We start from the raw sequence: 20,685 nt of genomic DNA, 5'->3' as shown, positions 1-20,685 counted from the left end.
TGTGTGTGTCCTTAAGGCTGAAATGAGTCTCTAACAGGCAGAATACAGTGGGAAGGTCTTATTTTTTTATCCATTCAACACTACATCATTTGCAGAGTTTGGTTCATTTGCATTTAAAGTAATTATTGATAGGTATGAACTTATAATGCTATGTTATTGTTTTCTGGTTGTTTTGTAGTTCCCTTGTTCCTTTCTCACTGTCTTCCTTCGTGAACTGTTATTTTTCAAGGCGGTATACCCCGATTCTCTTCTTTTTATCTCTTATGTAACTATCATAGATTTTTGCTTTGTGGTTACCATAATACTTACATAAAACATCTTACTAATACAACAGTATATCTGACTTTCATAAAACTTTAATCATATACAAACACACCACTCTCCTCAACATTTTAGAGTTTTGATGTACATATTAACTTTTTATATTGTATATTTGTTATTATATCATTCATTTCATATATTATTAATTTCATTAACTATAGTTATTTTTAATACCTTTGTCTTACTATTTATTTTGAGAGAGAGAGAGAAAGAGGGGAGGGGCAGAGAGACAGAATCCCAAGCAAGCTCCATACTGTCAGTGTGGAGCCTGACACGGGGCTCACAAACTGTAAGATAATGACCTAAGCTGAAATCAAGTCAAATGCTTAACCGACTGAGCCACCCAGGAGCCCCAAAATCTTTTATTTTAGACAGTTTTATTATAATGTGTCTTGGAAAGAATCATTTTGGGTTAAAATCTTGGGGAAACCTATAAGCTTCATGAACTTGGATGTCCAAATCTCTCCCCAAATTTGGGAAAGTCTCATTCATTATGTCTCAATAAGCTTTCTGCCCACTTTCCTGTCTCTTCTTCTTTTGGAACACTAATAATGCATACATTGTTTATTTTAATGGTATACCACAGTTCGCGTAGGCTTTCCTCACTCATTTTCATTTTTCTCCTTTTTTTCAGACTAATGTCAAATAGTCTTCTACCTCATAGTAATTTCATCTGCTTGATTCAGCCTGCCCTTGATGATTTCCATTGCATTTGCATTCCCTAAAGTGGTGATGACTGCTTAAGCATGTGGTTTCTCCTTATCCCACAGAATCCAGTCTCTATGCATGCTCACTAGCCATCTGCAAAGGATCATTTTGACCATTTTTTTTTAATGTTTTATTTATTTTTAAGACAGAGAGAGACAGAGCATGAGTGGGGATGGGGCAGAGAGAGAGAGAGGAAGACACAGAATCTGAAGCAGGCTCCAGGCTCTGAGCTGTCAGCGCAGAGCCCAACGCGGGGCTCGAACTCACAAACTGAAATCATGACCTGAGGCGAAGTCGGACGCTCAACCGACTGAGCCACCCAGGCGCCCCTCATTTTGACCATTCTTGCCCTCAGGGGCATGCACAAGAAGGCAGTCACTGTGTGAGGGTGTGTCTGAGTGAGCTGCAGAGAGCTTGGAGGTACCCATGAGCCAGTAGGGGAGACAACCCCAGTGGCTCATGAATGGGCTTCCTCATGGAGCTCCCAAAGCAGTTAATAAAATGTCTCTTTGATATGTTCCATTCCCAGCTTTAGATGCTCTTCTCCCAACTATCCACCCCCCAAGTCGTGTAGTTCACAATTTGATATTTTGGATGAAGTAAGAAAGAAGTAAGCTTTTGGAAGAGTATCTCACACAGCTGTGGAATCCAGGTATGCAATCACCTGCTTTCACTTTCCCATACGGAGGAAATCATGGGCTGAGTAAGTCTTTACTGGCACTGACGTGTGTGGTCTTAGGGGAAGGGTGACACAGGTAAAGTGAAACTGCTCCTTTTATTGTCTTCAGTGGATCCAATCTTGGATGTTTTTTCTCCAAGTATACTGAAACCTCTCTGACAGGTTCCTCAACTTCCACAAAGCCTCTCTCATCCATGAGCAATTGTCTAAATCAGTGTTCTCTGAGGGTACAATGGTAGAAAATTCCTTGAAAATCCTGAAAATGACTACATTTTGATGACATCACCTCTCATTCTTTTTTGCCAGTTGAAATTTATTATTGAGCCCCTCTCACTGAATCTCCCGTTTCAGTTATGGTGCTTTTCCACTTCAAAATTTCCATTTGATTCTTTTTTATAATTTCTATCTCCATATTGATATTCTCTATTTGATTTGACATCATCATACTTTATTTCTTTAAGCATGATTTCTTTAGTTCATTGAACTTAATGGCTACTTTGAAGAGTTTGCATATTAAATCCAACATGTCACTCTCACAAGCAGTGTCTGCTGCCTGATTTTTTTTTTTTTTAATGATGAATAGGTTATTTTTTCTTGTTTATTTGCATGTTTCACAATTTTGTTTTGGAAACTTGACATTTTAGATAATATACTGTACCAAGTCACAGTACTGGTCTCCCCACTCTGGGACATGTTATTTTTTATGCTTGCTTATTTAGCAGCTAGATGGCTTATTTTAGGAAATTCTATTCCCCTAATTCCTATAGTGTTAAGCCTCTGCCATTGTTCCTCTGGGATGATTTGGCTTTACCTGCAGACATCCTGGGATGAGAGCAACTTTGTCAGAGTGCTTGGTCTCTTTCTCTGACCATACCTAAATGTTAAACTCCACTAATATGGCCAGTTGCTCTAAAGTTTTCAACAGTGCACCTGAGTACAAACTACTGCACAGAATAAACTAATCAAATTGACATTAGTTTGAAGGGAGAGTTTTGGAGGTCAACGTTTGAGATTTGTTCTGACACTAAGAGTCAGTTTCCTCCTAGTAAGCCTACAGTTAAATCTATATGTCCAATCAATCTACCGAACTCTTCTCAGTTACCTTTCGCCACAATCTCTATGGTTTATGAGAGTACCCTTAGGCTTGAACTTCTCTACACTCTGCTATAAATAAAGTCAGTTTCTCTGGGAAGAGATCAGGAGCTGTTTTATGATGCCCTTCTCATTACAGAGAAAACCTGTAAGCCACAGCTATAAAGTTGGGAGGGTGGACAATAACATGCTTTATTTTGAGTGACACCCCATCTCTAGAAGCTGAGTGCTTGGAGGGTGTAGGACTTGATATAGTAGTCTCAGGTCTTTTGCTTGCCTGTAGTGGTGTGGAACCACTACTTAGAGGCCAAAGCTAAGGCAGCTGGACTCTCAATATTCTCAGCAGCACTGTGCCCAAAGTAGAGCCTCTATCCCAAGAACAGGACTGAGCAAAAAAAGGGAGCCCCCACCACTGAGTCACACTTGGCTAGCAAAATGTAGCTGGGGGCAGGATGAGAAATGCAATCATCCTGCTCTTCCCAGAAGACAGCCCTCCAGTGAGGAGCTGGGGGGAGGGGAAATCCTGTCTTCTTGATTGCACTTATGTGGAGTGGAGTGGCCATCTTCCTCAACTGGGATAGGTGAGGAAAGCAATGGGCTTGGTTAAATACCACAGATTCTTTACCAAATTTTAGTAAATTTCCTCGAATAAATGTTTCTTCAGTTGCTATATTTCCTTTAGAACATTTCCAAAGACTTTAAATGGTTGTTTTTTTTTTTAAATAATTGTCACCAATTTTGCTAAGGAATGGGTCCAGAGAGCTCCTTATGCTGCCATGCTGGAAATATCTCTCAGCCAGTGAGCTTTTTAAAATGTAAATCAGATCATGTCCCCATTGAAAACTCTCCAACACCCTCCCTTCATGTTTATAACAAAGTTCAAATTTCTAAGCTCTACAAAGTTCTACATGATCCAGCCTCTGCCAATCACTGGATAGCATACTTTACCACTTTTTATTTACTTTATTCACTCTGCTCTAATCTTTCTGTCCTAATAAGAGTGGTCCTCCTCAGGGTCTTTCTATCTTCTTGTTCCTTTTAAAAAGCTCTTTCCCAGCTTTCTCCATGGTCTTCTTCCTCATTTCATTCAGGTCTCTGTCTCAAATGTCGTTTCAAGACATTCTCTAAAATAGTAACAGCCCTTCACTCTTTATCCATGTATCCCACTCTGATTTTCTTCATAGCACCTAAATTTACTTAACATATTCATTTTCTTATCTGCTTAAAGTCTGTTTTAAAGTCTGAGAATAACAGCTCTGTGAGGGCAGGGGGCTTTGTGGCCTTATTCATCACTGTTATCTCCAGTATTTAGTACTTGGCACACAATCAATACTCCATAAATAGTTTCTGAATGGATAAACATAAACAAGAATGGTAATATTTCTAAAGCTATTTACATTTTAAATGACATTAACCAATAATGTTTTTATTTATATCCATAAAAAGAATGATCAACAGAGTATGTGAAAAGTAATCGTTTATTTGGCTTAGAAAATATAACAAACCGCAGTGGCCAATAACCAAGGTATTTAATATTCAGTTTCGATAATCCTAAAATTTATTTATTTATTTTTTTACAAATAGCATTGCTGACCTGCCCTTGTCTTTACACTACATATACTGGGCCCAAAAGAAATAATTAGAAATAAACTCTAATTTAATGGGAGAATAAAAACAATACTTAAATATTTATATCATGACCACTAGTTTTGAGAGTTGGGGTATTAGAAAATTTAGAAGCTAGTCAAATTGAAACTCCTTAATCAAACATAAATTTGTCACCATCACTAATTGTAAATAAAATTAAGCATTAAGAAAGTTAGGATATTATTTCCATTTTTTCAGTTTCACTCCATATACCTTCCTATTATAGGCCAAGTGCAATGAGCTTAGCAAGGCTAAGCAAAAAAATCTTAGGTTATGGAGTTTTACCTTGAGTCCTGTTTTCTCGTCATCACTTCCATTATTTGTAGATGGTGTCTCATCTCCTTGCCTGGAAACCAAGACAAAATCTTCACTATTAAGAGTAGATACTGAGTCTGAGGAGACACTGATTTTTCCAACAGAAGCCTTGTCATCCATGACTCAAGAATGAAGCTCAACTCATGAATGATTAAATATTTTAAAAATGCCTGAAAAACAAAAACCATAAAGATACTCATATAGAATGTCTGCCAGATATTCAGTTATGCTCTAATTCTTACAAAATACATATGGAAAACTTAAAAATAATACTTCCAAAATATTTTCCCAAGACTTTACTTATAATTTAGGCTTTTTATTCTAGATAGTAAAGGAATTTGATGCTATTCAGGGCCAAGATATTTCTGATTTAAAATAAATAAATAAAACATAATCCCTTGAGAACAACTGCCTACCTACAGTGATTTCTTTGGCATATGTTACAACTCTATTCTTGGACTCTGAACACTATAAAGTACTAAACTTCTGTTTTCTACTCTTTAATCTGTAAAGCTGTACACATAAATAAAATTGAAAGCACATAGGACAATAAGGTTTTTCTAATATTATTGATACTTAAATTTCAAATATTAACAAGACGTTTTAAACAATAAAATTTCATATTCATCCTCAAGAGAAATAAATTCAAGACAGAGCAAGCAGAAATTCTAAAGCTGGGAAATACCTTACATAGCAAGAAATCAGAAATTCATTAAAAACTCAATCTTCCCATCCCATGGTTTCTTAAGAGCTCAACTCAACACGAGCATTACCAGTAAGAGTTTCATGCCAAAAATTCCCAGCAAGAAGTATAAAAATATGTCACTTATAAAAAGCCACTCAATTATTTATTGACTCCTGGAATAAAACTTAAACTCATCTACCATTTAAAAACCTGGTTCTGCATACTTTATGGCTATGTTCCCATTTGGTTGCCAAAACAGCAACAGAACAAACAATACAACATACTCAGAGTGCTTTAACCAATAAACAAAAGTAGCTCCAAGCTCCATGCTCATCGTGTACCTCAGAGAGGTAAAGTTTCTGAGAGTCTGTTTAATCTCTCCAATTAAGAAGTCCTGATTTATGCTTTGGGCTTTCAATTGAACATATATTTATTGAGCATACGCCATGTGCCAAGCACTATTTTCCCCCCAAAGGCTCACATCTAAATAAACACCTGGCAGTAGGAATTACACAATCCCTGAATATTATACTTCAAAAGAAACTCAGAAATAATCAATACTGTTAAGCAGATGAGAAAATGGCAACTCCAAGAGAAGGTCATTTAACTAGGCATAACTAAGGCTCGAACCCTTGAGAACTCTTTGCTGCTTTCTATTTAAATTAATTCCCTTGCTTAAATGACTATCACAGATTTACATTTCATAGGACTAAATTTAAATGTATAGTATGGCATTCAAAGACACTTCAAAATGTACTTATTTGAAAATTTTTAACGTAGTTTTGCTTCATTCATTCAATGAATACTTATTAAGTGTCTAGTGTATAAAGAATAATACATGATAAACACACGAGAAATTAGATTCTTGCCCCAAAGGAGTGTATAGTGTAGCAGAAAACAAAGGCACATTGAACAAGTTAATAGGTACTGATTTAGGGTAAAGAAAACAATGGGAACATGTTGGGACAAGGACCTAGACTAATTTCAGCTGAAACCAGTAGGATATTGTATGTCAATTATACTTCAATAAAAAAAAAGAGAAATAGATTAGAAGAGGTAATGTACTTGCTAAGGATATATACTTAAATACTCCCATGTTATTTGCCCTCCACTGGATCCTCTTCCTGAAGTGATTTCTTTGCTTCTGTACTCCATCAACTCCAACTCATCATTCATGATGTAACTCCTCTTCTCCTAGTAGCCTGCCCATCCTCATCCCAGAACCAAATAAATTGCCTGCCTTATTTCTGCTCCTATAGCATTTTACATTTTTTTATATTATTACAATGTATCACAATTTGATGGTGAGTGCCTCTTAACTTAATCTTCATATTATTTATTACACAGATAAGAAAATTGAGACCTAGAGAGATGGTGTAACTTGTTCAAGATAATGGCTGTAATGTAACTGGTTAGAGACAAAGCCAAAAATTGAACCCAGTTATCTATGATTCCAGAAGCTATACTTTTTCGGTCAGATTATGATGCTTTTCCAATGACACAAATTTGAGCCTTGTCCAAAAACAGTCAGGATTGGGTAAAGGAACCTTTATCTTTTATAGAACTAGTAATTTAGGCAAGGTTTTCATGCTTAATTAGTCCTTTCCCATTTTTAAAATTGTGACTAACAGGATAGCACAGGGCCTGGGAAATTTCTCTAAAGCTATGATCTGAGACATTGACAACTTTCTATAATACTCTAGACTCAAAAAAATAATATACTTCGGTATTTACACTATGGAACTGAGAAGACTTGGCAGACTCAAAGTTCAACCTATTTCCTTTGAGGAGGTGATAGGAAAATACACTTTATAAAATACTATTTGTTTTGGCACCTGTAAAAAACTGAATCACTCGGTGGGAATGAGTTTATCAAAACATGAAGTAGTACAGGAAAATTACAGTAAGATTCCCCTTCTCTGGCCTCCACAATAAAGAGGTGTCCCAGAACTTGGTGTACTCCTGGAAAAATTGTAGAGTATTCACAACCTCTGTCTTGAGACCACATGAAGTAATTTTGTTTTTAATCCCTCATACCATTTACCACAAGAAGACCCCTACTGTAATTCTTCATCCTTCAGATTCCAATTCTGAGTTTAAACTAATGGACAAAGCAAACAAGCTTCTTCACCAAAACACGCTGCGCCACCATGTATCTTCCTACCTTTCCCCATACTATCAATCACCACTTGACACACTTTACATTTTAATCATTTGTTTTTAAATATCATGTAAGCTAGAACCTAAATTCCATCAGGGCAGAGATTTTCGTCTGTTTCATTAACTGCTATATCCTTAGCACCTGGAACAATGCCTGGCACACATTAGGTGCTCAAATATTTGCTAAAAAATAAATAAGATAAATGGCAAATAAAGATGGAAAAGAGCAAGAGCCACCCAATGAAAAGGTAAGATCATCTTTTATAGACTGACAATAAGAAATCATATTTGTGACAGTAAAGCACACAATTAAGATTTAGGAAAAACCCAAGTTAGAATAATGACAGTGAGCCTGAGTTTTCATAAGTGAAATGAGGTACTATCTACTACTATATAACTACTAGAAAACACAACTACTATAAAAATTACTAAGGAACAGGTGTACATCTCATTTAACAATACATATAGAACATCATAAGCACCCAAGAGTTATAGCTTTTCAAGCTAACTTCCAATTTTAAGAGGAAATAGTATCAACTAATTTAAATAATTCAGTTTAGGAAACACAATATTAGGACAAAATATATAGCTTTCCTATTTTCCACATTCTAATTTGTTTACATGTAAATAAATGTGAAGGAATACTCTAAATAAAAATGTTTCATCTTTGTATGATATTTTACAGATTACTAAAACATATACACTCATTACCTCATTTTATCATCCTAACAATTCCATAACATAAACAGAGTAAGGATTTTTATCCCATTTTAAATAAGATAATAGACTTATGCACACCCTGGTATTGGTAGGCACCAACTGTTTCCTTCTTTGATGCAAGTGATACCCTAGACCCCAGCATGTCTAGTTACTAACAGGGAGAGGTTGGTGAGTCAAGTCCAGGGATGTTTCCTTCTCTATCTCCTTTTATAAGTCAGTAAGTCATGTAAAACTATAGGTAATTTTGTTTAATTATGCAGCCTCCTGTATCATACCCAAAAGTTCAAATATGTTATATTATTCACAATTTCTTTCACTACTTGTATCCTTACTGACATATAAAAGATCCCTAGAGATTTTCTAATTGAAAATTAGCTTTATGCGGCACGTGGATGGCTCAATCAGCAGAGCATGAGACTCTTGATCTCAGGGTCATGAGTCTCAGCCCCATGTTAGGCATAGAGCTTACTTAATATAAAACAAAGAAAATTAGTCTCACGATATCAAAACTCTTTACGAACTTTTTGCCTAAATTCACTGTTCTGTACCCTAAGTGACAGGGTACTATGCTTAGGGTCCTATGCTTAACTATGGACTTCTACAAAGATCATGGCAAAGAATGCACCTCGGTCTTGCCAAAAGAAGATTCATTTTCATTCTCAATCTCCTTTTAAACACTAGAGACCCAGCTAATGGAGAATAAAATAAAAAAGAACTGCCCATGATAAATGCTCTTCTGATAGTCCTTCAAAAGCAGTGGACATAATCAGTGTTTACTTACTTTTCAAAAACTTGAAGTCTTTTTTTGGACGGAGTACTATCAGATTATTTGTATTGTTTTTTAGTTACTAACATTCAGAAGAGTAACATAAACAAGAACTTGCAGTGGCATGAATTTGCCAATGTGTAATTAGTAGAGGCAAAAATCACCTCCCAATAAGTGACCTACGTAACTTGATAAAAGAGGTGTGAATGATACTTGTAATTGAACTTGACATGCTTGAGACAAAATGTGGTCGTTCCCAGCCACTATTCCAGGGCTCTAATGTATCTTTCTTTCCTTCGTTTTCTTGAAACTCTTTCTTCTTGAAGAAGTATTAACTGCCTCCACCTCTACCACTTCAACAGGACACCCCACTCAGAGAGCAATCCCAATGAAAAATCTGGCTCCCCTACCTCTCACCAACCCTCACTGAACCTCTTAAAAACATATTAAAACCTCATCTGTAGCCCCGGCATTTTGTTTACCCTCTCCTAGCATCATCTTGGAAGGAAAAAAAAAATCAATCAACAACAATACAAAATTTCAAAACCCAAAGAATTCTTTACAGTTCTCATCATCTTTTACCACTGAAATAAACTGACCATTTCCTTATTCTGAAACTTTTTCTTGCTTCCATTTTCTACCTCCAACTACCTTTTCTCAGCTGTCACTTAGGTTCCTTTTCTTCTGCCCATTCTTTAAATTCTACCCTGTCCCTCTTCTTTTTCTACTTTTCTCTGACTTTCTCATTAGCTCACATGGCTGTAACTTTTTTTCTTGTTTTTGGTATGCTGATGATACTGTTAGTTCTACGTTTTCTCCCTAATTCCATATAGCTACTCGTGTTATGTTTTCCTTTCTATTCAGTACTAAGTGTCTGACAATGTGCTACGAACTATGTATAATGTTATGGTGAGGAATAATAGGTAGTCTTTACCTTTGATAGGCTTACAGCAGAAAAAATGGACAAATAAACAAGTAATTATAAAACAGTATAGTGCTTGGTAAAAAATAATGGTATGCAAAGGATGTTGTGAGAATACATAGGACAACTCTGCTACATGTGTCCCATGGCCATCTCAAAATCAATGTCACGTGTCCAAAGTAAATTCCCATCCATCACATAAGCATATTCTTCCTTATAGGTTCCCTATCCTGGTTAACAACCACTGATCCAAGACAGAGATGTCAAAAAAGTTCTCGTTTTCTCATTCTCTCTTGGAACTCTAATGGATTTTAGTTCCAAAACATACCCCAATCCTATTCCTTCCTTGCCATCCTTCATGTCACTGACTTGTGAGTACTTCATGCTCTTTCAACTTAACTGCAACATAAGTCTCCCTTTCTAGACTCTCTCTAGGCATTGATTATCAAGGTCCCACAGCGAACATCTAAAATTTAGATCTGATCATATATCCCATTCCATCCTCAAAACCTCTGACTACTCTTGACTGAAAATGGAATAAAACCCAAACTGTCTATATCATTAGTCTTCAAATATGGAGACAATCCATCATTCTAGTCTTAAATATGGAGACAATCTATCATTCTAGTCTTATCTCCTTCTATCAAACCACACCAGAAAATCACCAAATATGTCATGCATTTTTATGCTTTCAAGCCTCTGTTCATGCTGTTGGCTAATCTAGGAATGTCTTCATTTCTCCAGGTAGTCCTTCTCCCTCACCAGCAATCTTATGATACAATCAAAGATTCATATTCTATCTCCCCATTTCCTTCTGCAATATTCATTATTTTACTCTAGGGCTCCTAAGGCTTTTGTTTATTTGCTTTTTAATTCTATTACAGAACTATAGCATTTATCACACAGTAAAATAATGTTATACCTCTTTCCTACTCCATTATATTGGTTGGTCATTCATTCCAGAAATAATTGTAACGTATAAACCACTACGGTAAATGCTGGGCATACAATGAGCTCACACAGTCCCTGTGAACTATCTGTGTACAGGGATGTTAGATTTTATTCATATTATTTTTATATCCTTGCTTACTGGCAGCACTCAATAAATCTAGTTGAACAATACTCTTTAATCAGTGTTTAAGTGGTATGGTCTAAGTAATGTGAGGAGGACAAATGACTAATATGCTATACTACATGCTGTGACTTGGGGAAGTGGATATGGATGACAACTGGAATGAAGAGACTCAAAAAGAACTACTCTTGAGTGTGCCTGGCTGACTCTTCATCAAATTTCCAACTGTCAAGCCCAAAGGCAGTTAACACTGAGCCAGAAAACATACCTCAGATTCCTTTTGGACCAAAACACTCTCTTATCACTTCCCTCTCAATACCCATAATTTTTGTTGTTCAACCAGTGAGCAAATGAGTACAACTTTGGGAAATTTTAAGGGGAATACTTAAATCATCTCGCTAAATATAAAGAGACAATACTACTTATTAGTTACTATGGACAATTAAATGTCCAATATGGTACTAAAAAGCTTTACACGCATTGTTTCTAATGTTCACACAAACTTTGCCAGAAAGACGTTAACTTTGTATGACAAACAGAGGCTTAGACTGATTCAATAACCTGCCTAGGTTCATAGATAAAACTGTGGATCTTGATCCAAATCCAGGTATCTAGGTGCTTCTGTCCTTTTCTGGAATGCATCTCTCCTCTTAACTCTATTCTCTCCCAATTCTAATTCATCCTCTATGTAGCTACCAATTTATCCTTCTAAAACACAGACCTGATAAGATTGCTGTCTGTTCAGAAAAAAACAAAAAGGAAGAAAAAGAATCAAGTCTCAAAGAGGCTATAACAGGTCAATCCTCTGGGTTTGTAGCCCTTTAAAATTAAACTGGACAAAGAAGTTCTTTTTTTTTTTTAATCACACTATATTAATCTCAATTTTTTCTTTTTTCCTTGGCTCCAGAGTTTGTTTTCCTGCATTGGTTTTCACATGAATTTCTCATAGCCTAGCCCTGGGAAGGGTGGGACAAATCTAACAAAACTCAATGGAAAATCATCCCTTCTTTATAAAAGTAAATTCCTTTCCACCACTACTAATTGCTAAACAATAGATGTGTCTTTGTTGAAGTCTGACTCTGAATTTGAGGGCTGTTTCTTTGAATTATTTTTAGTGAGCTAAGAGAACCATATTAATTTAAGCCTTCTGAATAATTCCAGCTTATCTTAAAAAACCAAAAAAAGAAAATAAAACAATCATCTTGGGCCTACAGCACTTAAAAGCAAGAAAAACCGGCTTATCTAAAAGTCATCACTAGGCAAATTTTAATTTGCAATGCCTGTGACAATTCACTTCTTTAAACTATGAAGTGGCTCTTTTAGTTCAAGTCCAGATAAACTAAAAAAGGATAATTTAATTATAGGAATACAGAAATTAGTAAGACAAAAGGATTTAAGTTTTTTAATTTTTTAAAACATTTTACAGTTTTAATCTTTTTAAAGTTGTGGTTAAATATACATAACTTTACCGTTTTAGCCATTTTTAAGTGTACAATTTTGTGGCATTAAATACATCACACTTACGTGCAACTATCACCATCATCCATCCATTTTTTGAACTTTTTCATCTTCCCCAACTGAAAGTCTATATCCATTAAACACCAACTCCCATTCTCCCAGGCAACCAACACACACTATTCTCTGTCTCTATGAATTTGACTACTCTAGGTACCTCAAAAAAGTAGCGGAATCACACAACATTTGTCCTTTTGTGGCTGACTTATTTCATTTGGCATAATGTCTTCAAAGTTCATCTACATTATAGCATGTGTCCGAATTTCCTTTCTCTCTCAGGCTGAATAACATTCCATGGAATATACTACATTTTTGGGGTGCCTGGGTGGCTCAGTCGGTTGAGTGTCCGACTTTGGCTCACGTCATGATCCTGTGGCTTGTGGGCTCAAGCCCTTTTCCAGGTTCTGTGCTGACAACTCAAAGCCTGGAGCCTGCTTCAGATTCTGTTTCCCTCTCTCTATGCTCCTTCCCAACTTGCACTCTGTCTCTCTCTCGCTCTCAAAAATAAGTAACATTTAAAAAAAATTATAAATATGCTACATTTTGTTTATCCATTCATTGGTCAATACAAGTTTTTAAAGCCTAATTATGACATTATAGGATCTTTAGAATAAAACTCACAAAATCAATACAGTAAAGGGCCTAAGGAAGACAACCAATGTTTTCAGTTATCTCTCACTTTGTCATGAGTAATGAAGCTTTATTAAAGTTAATAGTCTGGTACGATATAAAAAAAAAACAGAACTCCTCCTTGACATGACTCAAATAATGTTGTAGCTGCAGTTTTCTGATATGTGAAATGAGAGTACTGAACCTTTCTATTCTTTTATGAATGAGAGTAACCAGGAAAGTAGCCAGGCCAGGTGTTGTCCAGTCCTAATCCATGATGTAAGCATAAGCAGTTCCATTTCTGCAAATACAGAAACTAAGTCTTGGAGTATTCAGTAGCTTACTTTCAGTCATATACTAAGTAAGTGCAAGATCTAGGATATTACTGATTCCAAGTTCACACTCACTCCCTTATATCTTGATACCTCTAATGAAAGGTACAAGAGATAAGAAGATGAAATGTACACAAAATAATTCATTTAACTGAGTTGATTATTTGAATGCAATACTGTTGACACCTAAAAATACATAAATAAACCATGTTGCTGGGGGTGGGGGGGCACATCCGACTTTGGCTCAGGTCATGATCTCTCACGGTTGGTGAGTTCCAGCCCTGCATCGGGCTCTGGGCTGACAACGCAGAGCCTGGAGCCTGTTTCAGATTCTGTCTCCCCCTCTCTCTCTCTGTCCCTTACCGCTCACACTGTCTCTCTCTCTTCCTCAAAAATAAATAAACATTAAAAAACAAAAACAAAACACACACACACACCAACCCATATAGGTGATTTCCCCATGTTCCTGTGGATATTTTAGGAGACAGCACTTCAATTTTTTCCAGAACTCTAGGTAAAAGGACTTTATGCCACTTCAACACAGTAACTCTGAACTAAATATTTAAATTATTTGGATGCCATTTCCATAACAGAAACCTAACTCTGGGAACACAAGAAAAGTAGCTTAATGCTAACGTACTACTCATTCACAAAGTCAGATTGTATGTCTGACCTTTCTAATACACACTTGAAAAAAAAAAGTTTCCTCATTTTTTTCTTTCTCTGGAAATTTCTAAAGCATAATATAATTTACATTAGTGTTTTATAAGTCTAAAAATATGAACATTTTTAAAATTTCTATTTATTTTGAAAGAGAGATGGAGAGCAGGGGAGGGGCAGAGAGAGACAGAGACAGACTCCCAAGCAGGCTGGGCATTGTCAGCACAAAGGCTGATGTGGGGCTTGAACTCACAGCCTGTGAGATCATGACCTGAGACAAAATCAAGAGTTGGATGCTTAACCACCTGAGCCACCCAGGTGCCCCTAAAAATATGAATATTTTAAAGCAATGCAGGACTGCCCAAAGACTTTCCCTTATTTTAGGAAATTAGTCAATATAGTTCCTTCTCATCCACAGTGAAGATCTTTTCCATTTAGAATGGCAACCTGTCTACACTTAAATCTTAAATGTTTATTTTATTCAATTGTCCTTAAATTATGTAAGTTTAATGCCAAGCAAGCAAATTAATTGATAGAGCCTAAGATAAATGCAGTAAATACAGTTTCTCTTTTCTGTAACTTCTTTTTGATTTTCAGGGAAATGTGTGTAGACAAAACACAAATGTTTGGCACAGACATACATGTTTTCTGCACCTTCTGACACAAGGTGGCCCTGGTCCATAGTTATACAAGGGTGGTGGGACATTCAACAAGTGTGTTGTACAGAGCAACCAATAAACATTCAGTGCACACCTTCATTCATAGCATCAGAATCGGCACTGTGTAAGATTTAAAATTTCACAAATAAGTCTTAAGAATACCTTCTTATTTTGGTATTTAATTTATGTTAATAAAAAATAGGTATCAAAAAATTCACAAATATTAAGTTCTACAGGTGTTTTTAAATCTGAAAAGATTGTTTCTCATAACAGCAAAAAATAATTAAAAATAAAATTTGTTCCTGCCAGGAAACAATTTTTCTAAAAGAAATATTAGGTTTTGCGGTTAGACAGATTTCTGATTTTTCTTCAATTCACAAAGAATTCAACAGGTAGCTACAACAAGGATATAACCATTTCTCTCCTGCAGATATATCAGAGGTCTATTTATAGAAAATCGTGTGTCACAGCAAAAGAGATTTACATGACATGTTCCTACTCTTACATTGCCAAAATCCGTTTATCAGCATACTTCAAGGGTATAAAAGAGTTTATTACCTCTATACTAAAAATATTAAAATGATTAACTTGTGGCTCTTCCCAGTATTATACAAATGCCCAACATTTAATCCAATTTAGCCTTGCATGCTGTCTCTTAATACCCTTGATATTTAAAATATATTCCCAAAGGAAGAGTTTGCCAATCAGTTCCTTTTTCTGATACAAAGGCCATCTTCTAAAAAAGGGAAATAAGATTATAACCAAAGGTTGTTGGTTATAATTACCAAAATGTACAAATAAGGGAATAGAAAAATAAATTTTAATAACAGTCAAATTAAAACTTTACAGTTAATAACATTGTTGTTAAAGTTATCATAGACACTAATTTGCTAACGTACCTAAGTAAATGACAGACTTTAGTATAGAGAAGAATTTATTCCCAAAAAGATTAATAGATCCCAAGAAGCACTGATTTATAATATAAAAGTGAATGCAACCTTAACTAGAGATATGTAACAACCATGCATGAACTCTTGAGAGATATGGACCTCCAAATCTGGCAGCACAGCCATACAATTAAGATACACTTCCTACTTTAGAGCCAAGGTCAAACAGAATTTAAGGTCAGGTATAAACTTAAAAATAAGGGCTTTATTTTTACTATTTGGTGATCCACGGAAAAGGGGATCTGGGGGGAAAGGTCAGGCCTGATAAAACTCTACTATGCTGGAAAGAACAATCTTCAAAAGAGTCTCATTGATTACTTCAAAGATTAGGGTTACTTTGGAAAGGGAGAAACTTCCAGGCTAAATTCTATAAACTAAAGTGGTCATGACTTGAAAACTGCCATATTGGCCAGTCTGTACAGGAAGAGAAACAAGGCTGTTAGGGTCAACAAAAGTGGTTATAAGTTTAAATATCTATCCAGTAGTGTTTTGACTTGAAAGTTTTCTAAAGAATCAAGATCTTTCAGAACAACACAGAATAGGAGGTGAGGGATTAGGGATGGACCAGGTAACCAATTTATGCAAAAGAGAAAGCTGTTTAATTGATGTACTGTTTTTTCATTGATACCCAGGGATGTTGAGTCCTTGGCCTTGGATTTTCTTTCTTTGTAATCTAAATCTATAGAAAACCAATAAAACAAGGCAGTTGCATACAAAGCACCCAAATGTCATGCCAAACTCTGCTTTATGCATGTTGGTTAAATTAGCAATTCTTTGATATTTGAGTTCTATCTCTGTGAAAGATTATTTAAAAGTTCATTTATTCCATATGCTTGAGAAGTATAATCATACCTAATTATACTGAAAACTACAAAGATATTACAGGCATGTATATGAACTATATATGAACTTCAGCACACTAGTGTCCAAAAGACAGTCAACAGTAGTGCTGATTTAAACAAATTATTTTCTGAATTCTGTACTCAAAGGTCACTTGTGAAAACAATCACTGGGAAATGATGAGACCTTCAAAGTAGGCTATGTATTAGCTGGAAACATGCTCAATAACAATGACTTCTTTTTTAAAAAAAAAATTGTAATATTTATTTTTGAGTGAGAGAAAGAGAGAGAGAGAGAGAGCGTGCGCGAGTGAGCAGGGGAGGGGCAGAGAGAGAAGGAGACACAGAATCTGAAGCAGGTTCCAGGCTCTGAGCTGTCAGCACAGAGTCTGATGCGGGGCTCGAACCAACGAATCATGAGATCATGATCTGAGCCAAAGTCAGACGCTTAACTGACTAAGCCACCCAGGCACTGCCCCAACAATGACTTCTTTAAAAGAGTTTGGGCCGTGAAGTTTAACTGGAAATACACTCAGTAAAAGAAAATTACTTCTTTAAAGAATCTGGGCTGTAAAGTTGAGATATATTTGTAGAAATGAGGTTTCTTCATGTACATAATGTGCAAAATACACATCTTTCAATATGCAATATGAAAGATAGGGGTTCCATCCCCGCGTAGGGCTCTGTGCTGACAGCTCAGTGCCTGGAGCCTGCTTTGGATTCTGTGTCTCCCTCTCTCTGTGCCCTTCCTTGCTTGCGCTCTTTCAAAAATAAACAAACGTTTAAAAAAATTGTTTTTTAAATAAAAGATAGGAAACAGGTGTCTTCACTTTTACAGTATCCCACTAAACAACCACTTAACCCAGAGTAAGCATGTGTGACCTGCTAATAAAACACTATACAGGGTGCCTGGATGGCTCAGTTGGCTAAGCGTCTGACTCGATTTTGGCTCAGGTCATGATCTCAGAGTTCATGGGACAGAGCCCCATATAGGGATCTGTGCTGACAGTGAAGAGCCTGCTTAGGATTCTTTCTCCCTCTCTCTCTGCCTCTCCCCTGCTAGCACATACGTGCACGCTCTTTCTCTCTCTCTCAAAATAAAAAAACATTAAAAAAAAACCCACAACATTATGCCAATGAGACCAATAAGCATATAGTTGGTGGGTTAACTATCCAAACAAATATATAACTTAACACCAATGACATAAGTTAATCAACAGTATGCTGAGTTATAAAACTGCAACAGTGAAAAGTGTGCCGCAACATAGCAGTTTAGTTTTAATTACGAATTTAATTTGTATTTAAGTTCCATGTGAATTTTAAATGTTACCAGTAAATACAAATCAATCATGGATTCAAATCTTATTAATGCAATCTAAGGTCTATAAAAGAAAATCATAAAGAACTCTTTCCCATATTCATTTTCATTTTTTTAAAGGAAACTCCACCTAAAAGCCTTCAGTATATGTTAAAATAGCACCCTATACACACTTGAATTAAAGCCAACAGGTCCTTCATTTAAAAAGTTCAATGTGTACTTCCTTGGTGTCTAAGTTTTTCAACTTTTCAAACATCAGTTTGTGACAAACAGTGCAATTCATCCTCCATTGTTTTCCTCTTTTTAAATAAAGCAGCTGGAAACAAACTCATACTCCACTATTCCGGTCACATGTAAGTGAACACAGGTGTTTATTTGAATGAAAATATCAAATGAATGGTGAAATCCTGTCCCTGACAGTTTTTTTTTTTCTAATAAAAACGACAAAAGCCACAAGATCGCAAATTCAAGTTGGAACATGATTTCAAACGGAGCACTAGTAGCATGACACTTTGAACAGTCTCTTAAGACTCTTGCTTCTATGGTAAAGGAATCCCCCAGTAACCCTCAGTACGGAGATGCCGTAAAAACAGGTGCAAACGATAACAGTCGGAATGCCAAAAGAGTAGGGACCAAAGTACTATGAGGCAATGGACAGCGAATACTTGGAAGTCTAGGGTTCTCCTCTGGTTCACCCTCTAAAACCCTGAAGGTTGCTAAGAATCAAAAACACAGCAATGAGGTATTGAGAACAGATACTTAAAGTACATGGGGAGAGTGAGACACTTTAAATGCAAGTGGGTAAAACGAGACCAGTACGAGTTGGCAGGCCAACGCTAAAAGAAAGCAAGTCTTTCAGATTCGGCGCAGCCCAGGAAGCTAGCCTGAGGCCCAAGCCAGCCGAAGTCACAAATACAGGCCCAGCTGGTAATGAGGAGAAACTGAGGCGTAGGGAGTAGTCAGATTCCCAAACAGGACCTGGCCAAAAACATTCAAGTCAAGAGACAATCCAGCTTTGCCCGGGGGCCAGAAGAACCGCCGCAAGCGCAGGACTCGGCAGACAAGACACCCACCCAGACAGGGGGAACCGGTTTGGGCAGGGGCTGCGGGAGCGTTCTCGCCTGCGCATGCGCCCTCTCCCCTCCGCCACAGCTCCCCCTCCCCCCAATCACGGCACCCTCAGAACCCGGCTCGTCGAGGGAGGTGAGCGCAATCTGCCCAGCCCAGCCCCGCGGGATGAGAACACAGCTTGGCTCTCCGCAGGGGCTGTCAGAGAATCCCCCGGGGCTTGGTGGATAGGAGGGTGCGAGGACGAGGAGGGGAAACGCGGCCCTACCCGACCCGCTGTCTCCTCCTCCGCCGCCCGCCGTTCGCCGTCCCGGAGGCTCCGCCGCCTGGGCCTCCCTAGCCGCCCTGCCCCCTCCCTCCCCACCCCCTACTCACGTGAGAACAGCTTCTTCCGCCCTCCGCCCCGCCTCCTGCCCCGTTTCATAGGCCCGCGGTTAAACAGAGTAGCCCCATTGGCCCAACAACAGGCGGCGAGGGCGTACTTCCTTTCCTCGAAGCCCCACCTGGGCTTTTACTCTGTTATGGGAGTCTGCGCCTGCGCTGTCAGTAATATTGAAGCTGAACTTAGCGCTGTGATGTATCTGGGCTTGGACTGGCAGTGGCTATGTGCCTATGTGAACCACCTCAAGGACTGGAAACAGCATGGCAGGGGAATCAGGCTAGGTAGCACCTGTTGCAGTGCTTTTGCCTTTTAGGCAAAAGGGGGTACACCCGCAAAGAGCAAGGAATCCCCTGCTCACCTTTCACGTTCATGTACTATTTCAAAAGCAGTCCTTGACAGTGTTACTTGACTGACCTCACCTGGCCTTTATTGAAGGCGCGCAATGTGTGAGATGTTGATAGGTCTTTTTATGGTTATCTCATTTGACTTTACCACAAACCCACGAGAATGTTACGATTTTTCTCATTTTATAAAGGAGTCCAGCCTGAGTAATACTTCAGTCTAAAAGGCAAAATTTTTGACTCAAGTCCAAGGGCTACTGGCTACAACACTGCTGCCTTGAGGTACTTGAGACACAGGGAAGAGGTCAACAATAAACAAGATTGTTTTAGACTATTAGACTCAAAGATGGGGCTAGGATTTTATTTTAAAATTACTCAGAAGTGGGAAGCCTGGCTGGTGCAGTCCATAGACTATGCGACCCTTAATCTCAGGGTTATGAGTTCAAACCCCACGTTGGGTGTAGAAGATACTTAAAAATAAAATCTTAAAAAATAAAAATTCAAAAGTGATATATAAAGCAAAAGGAACAGAATGAGATTTAAAGCTTCTGTCCTGAATGGATTTACAATGTAGTTGGTAACAAAAACAGTGGCTCCTAAAGGTGTTACTTAAGTCATGATAGTTTACAAACTAATTCTACAGCCTATCCTTCACTCTTCCCCTTACTTTATTCAAATAGCCTATGCTCTTTTCCTGGTGAATGAGTCATGTAATGTTTTCCTGTGGATAATGTACCCAAATCAACCAGAGAAAAAGCAAAAACGTGCTCTGTCGTAGTCCTTCCTCTTTGTGACTTGTCTATTACAATAGACTTGGCTGCAGTCCCACGGGAAAATAGCTTTGTTCCTTTTCTCCTTATACAGTTATATAATAATACACACCCATTTTAAAGTAGTATCAAATAATAGATGTAGTGTTTGGAAATCC

The 20,685-nt window shown here is 37.4% G+C and overlaps 1 protein-coding gene across 3 annotated transcripts in view; it reads right to left on the bottom strand.

Annotated features, from left to right (window-relative positions):
- The window catches only part of RABGAP1 (RAB GTPase activating protein 1), a 168,169-nt gene extending 148,790 nt beyond the window's left edge, over nt 1-19,379 (bottom strand). For 2 of the 3 annotated variants that reach the window (XR_006960278.1, XM_047069184.1), the window contains exons 1-2: nt 19,303-19,379; nt 4,733-4,932 (exon numbers count right to left, since the gene is read on the bottom strand). Coding sequence is in view for 2 of the 3 variants with exons in the window: in XM_047069184.1 (XP_046925140.1) it covers nt 4,733-4,882 (150 nt within the window). In the remaining variant the exon portion in view is untranslated. Of the gene's footprint in view, nt 1-4,732; nt 5,136-19,302 lie in introns of those variants that run through there. The other variant, XM_047069189.1, reaches the window with a different exon arrangement.
- Between the last annotated feature and the right edge of the window lie 1,306 nt (nt 19,380-20,685).

This window comes from Lynx rufus, unplaced genomic scaffold (genome assembly GCF_022079265.1).
Source record: "Lynx rufus isolate CCGP_SWC_20201006 ecotype Redwood Valley unplaced genomic scaffold, mLynRuf1.p SCAF_10, whole genome shotgun sequence".
In the NCBI taxonomy this organism is placed as follows: Eukaryota; Metazoa; Chordata; class Mammalia; order Carnivora; family Felidae; genus Lynx; species Lynx rufus.
This window is presented reverse-complemented; position numbering and strand designations above follow the sequence as displayed.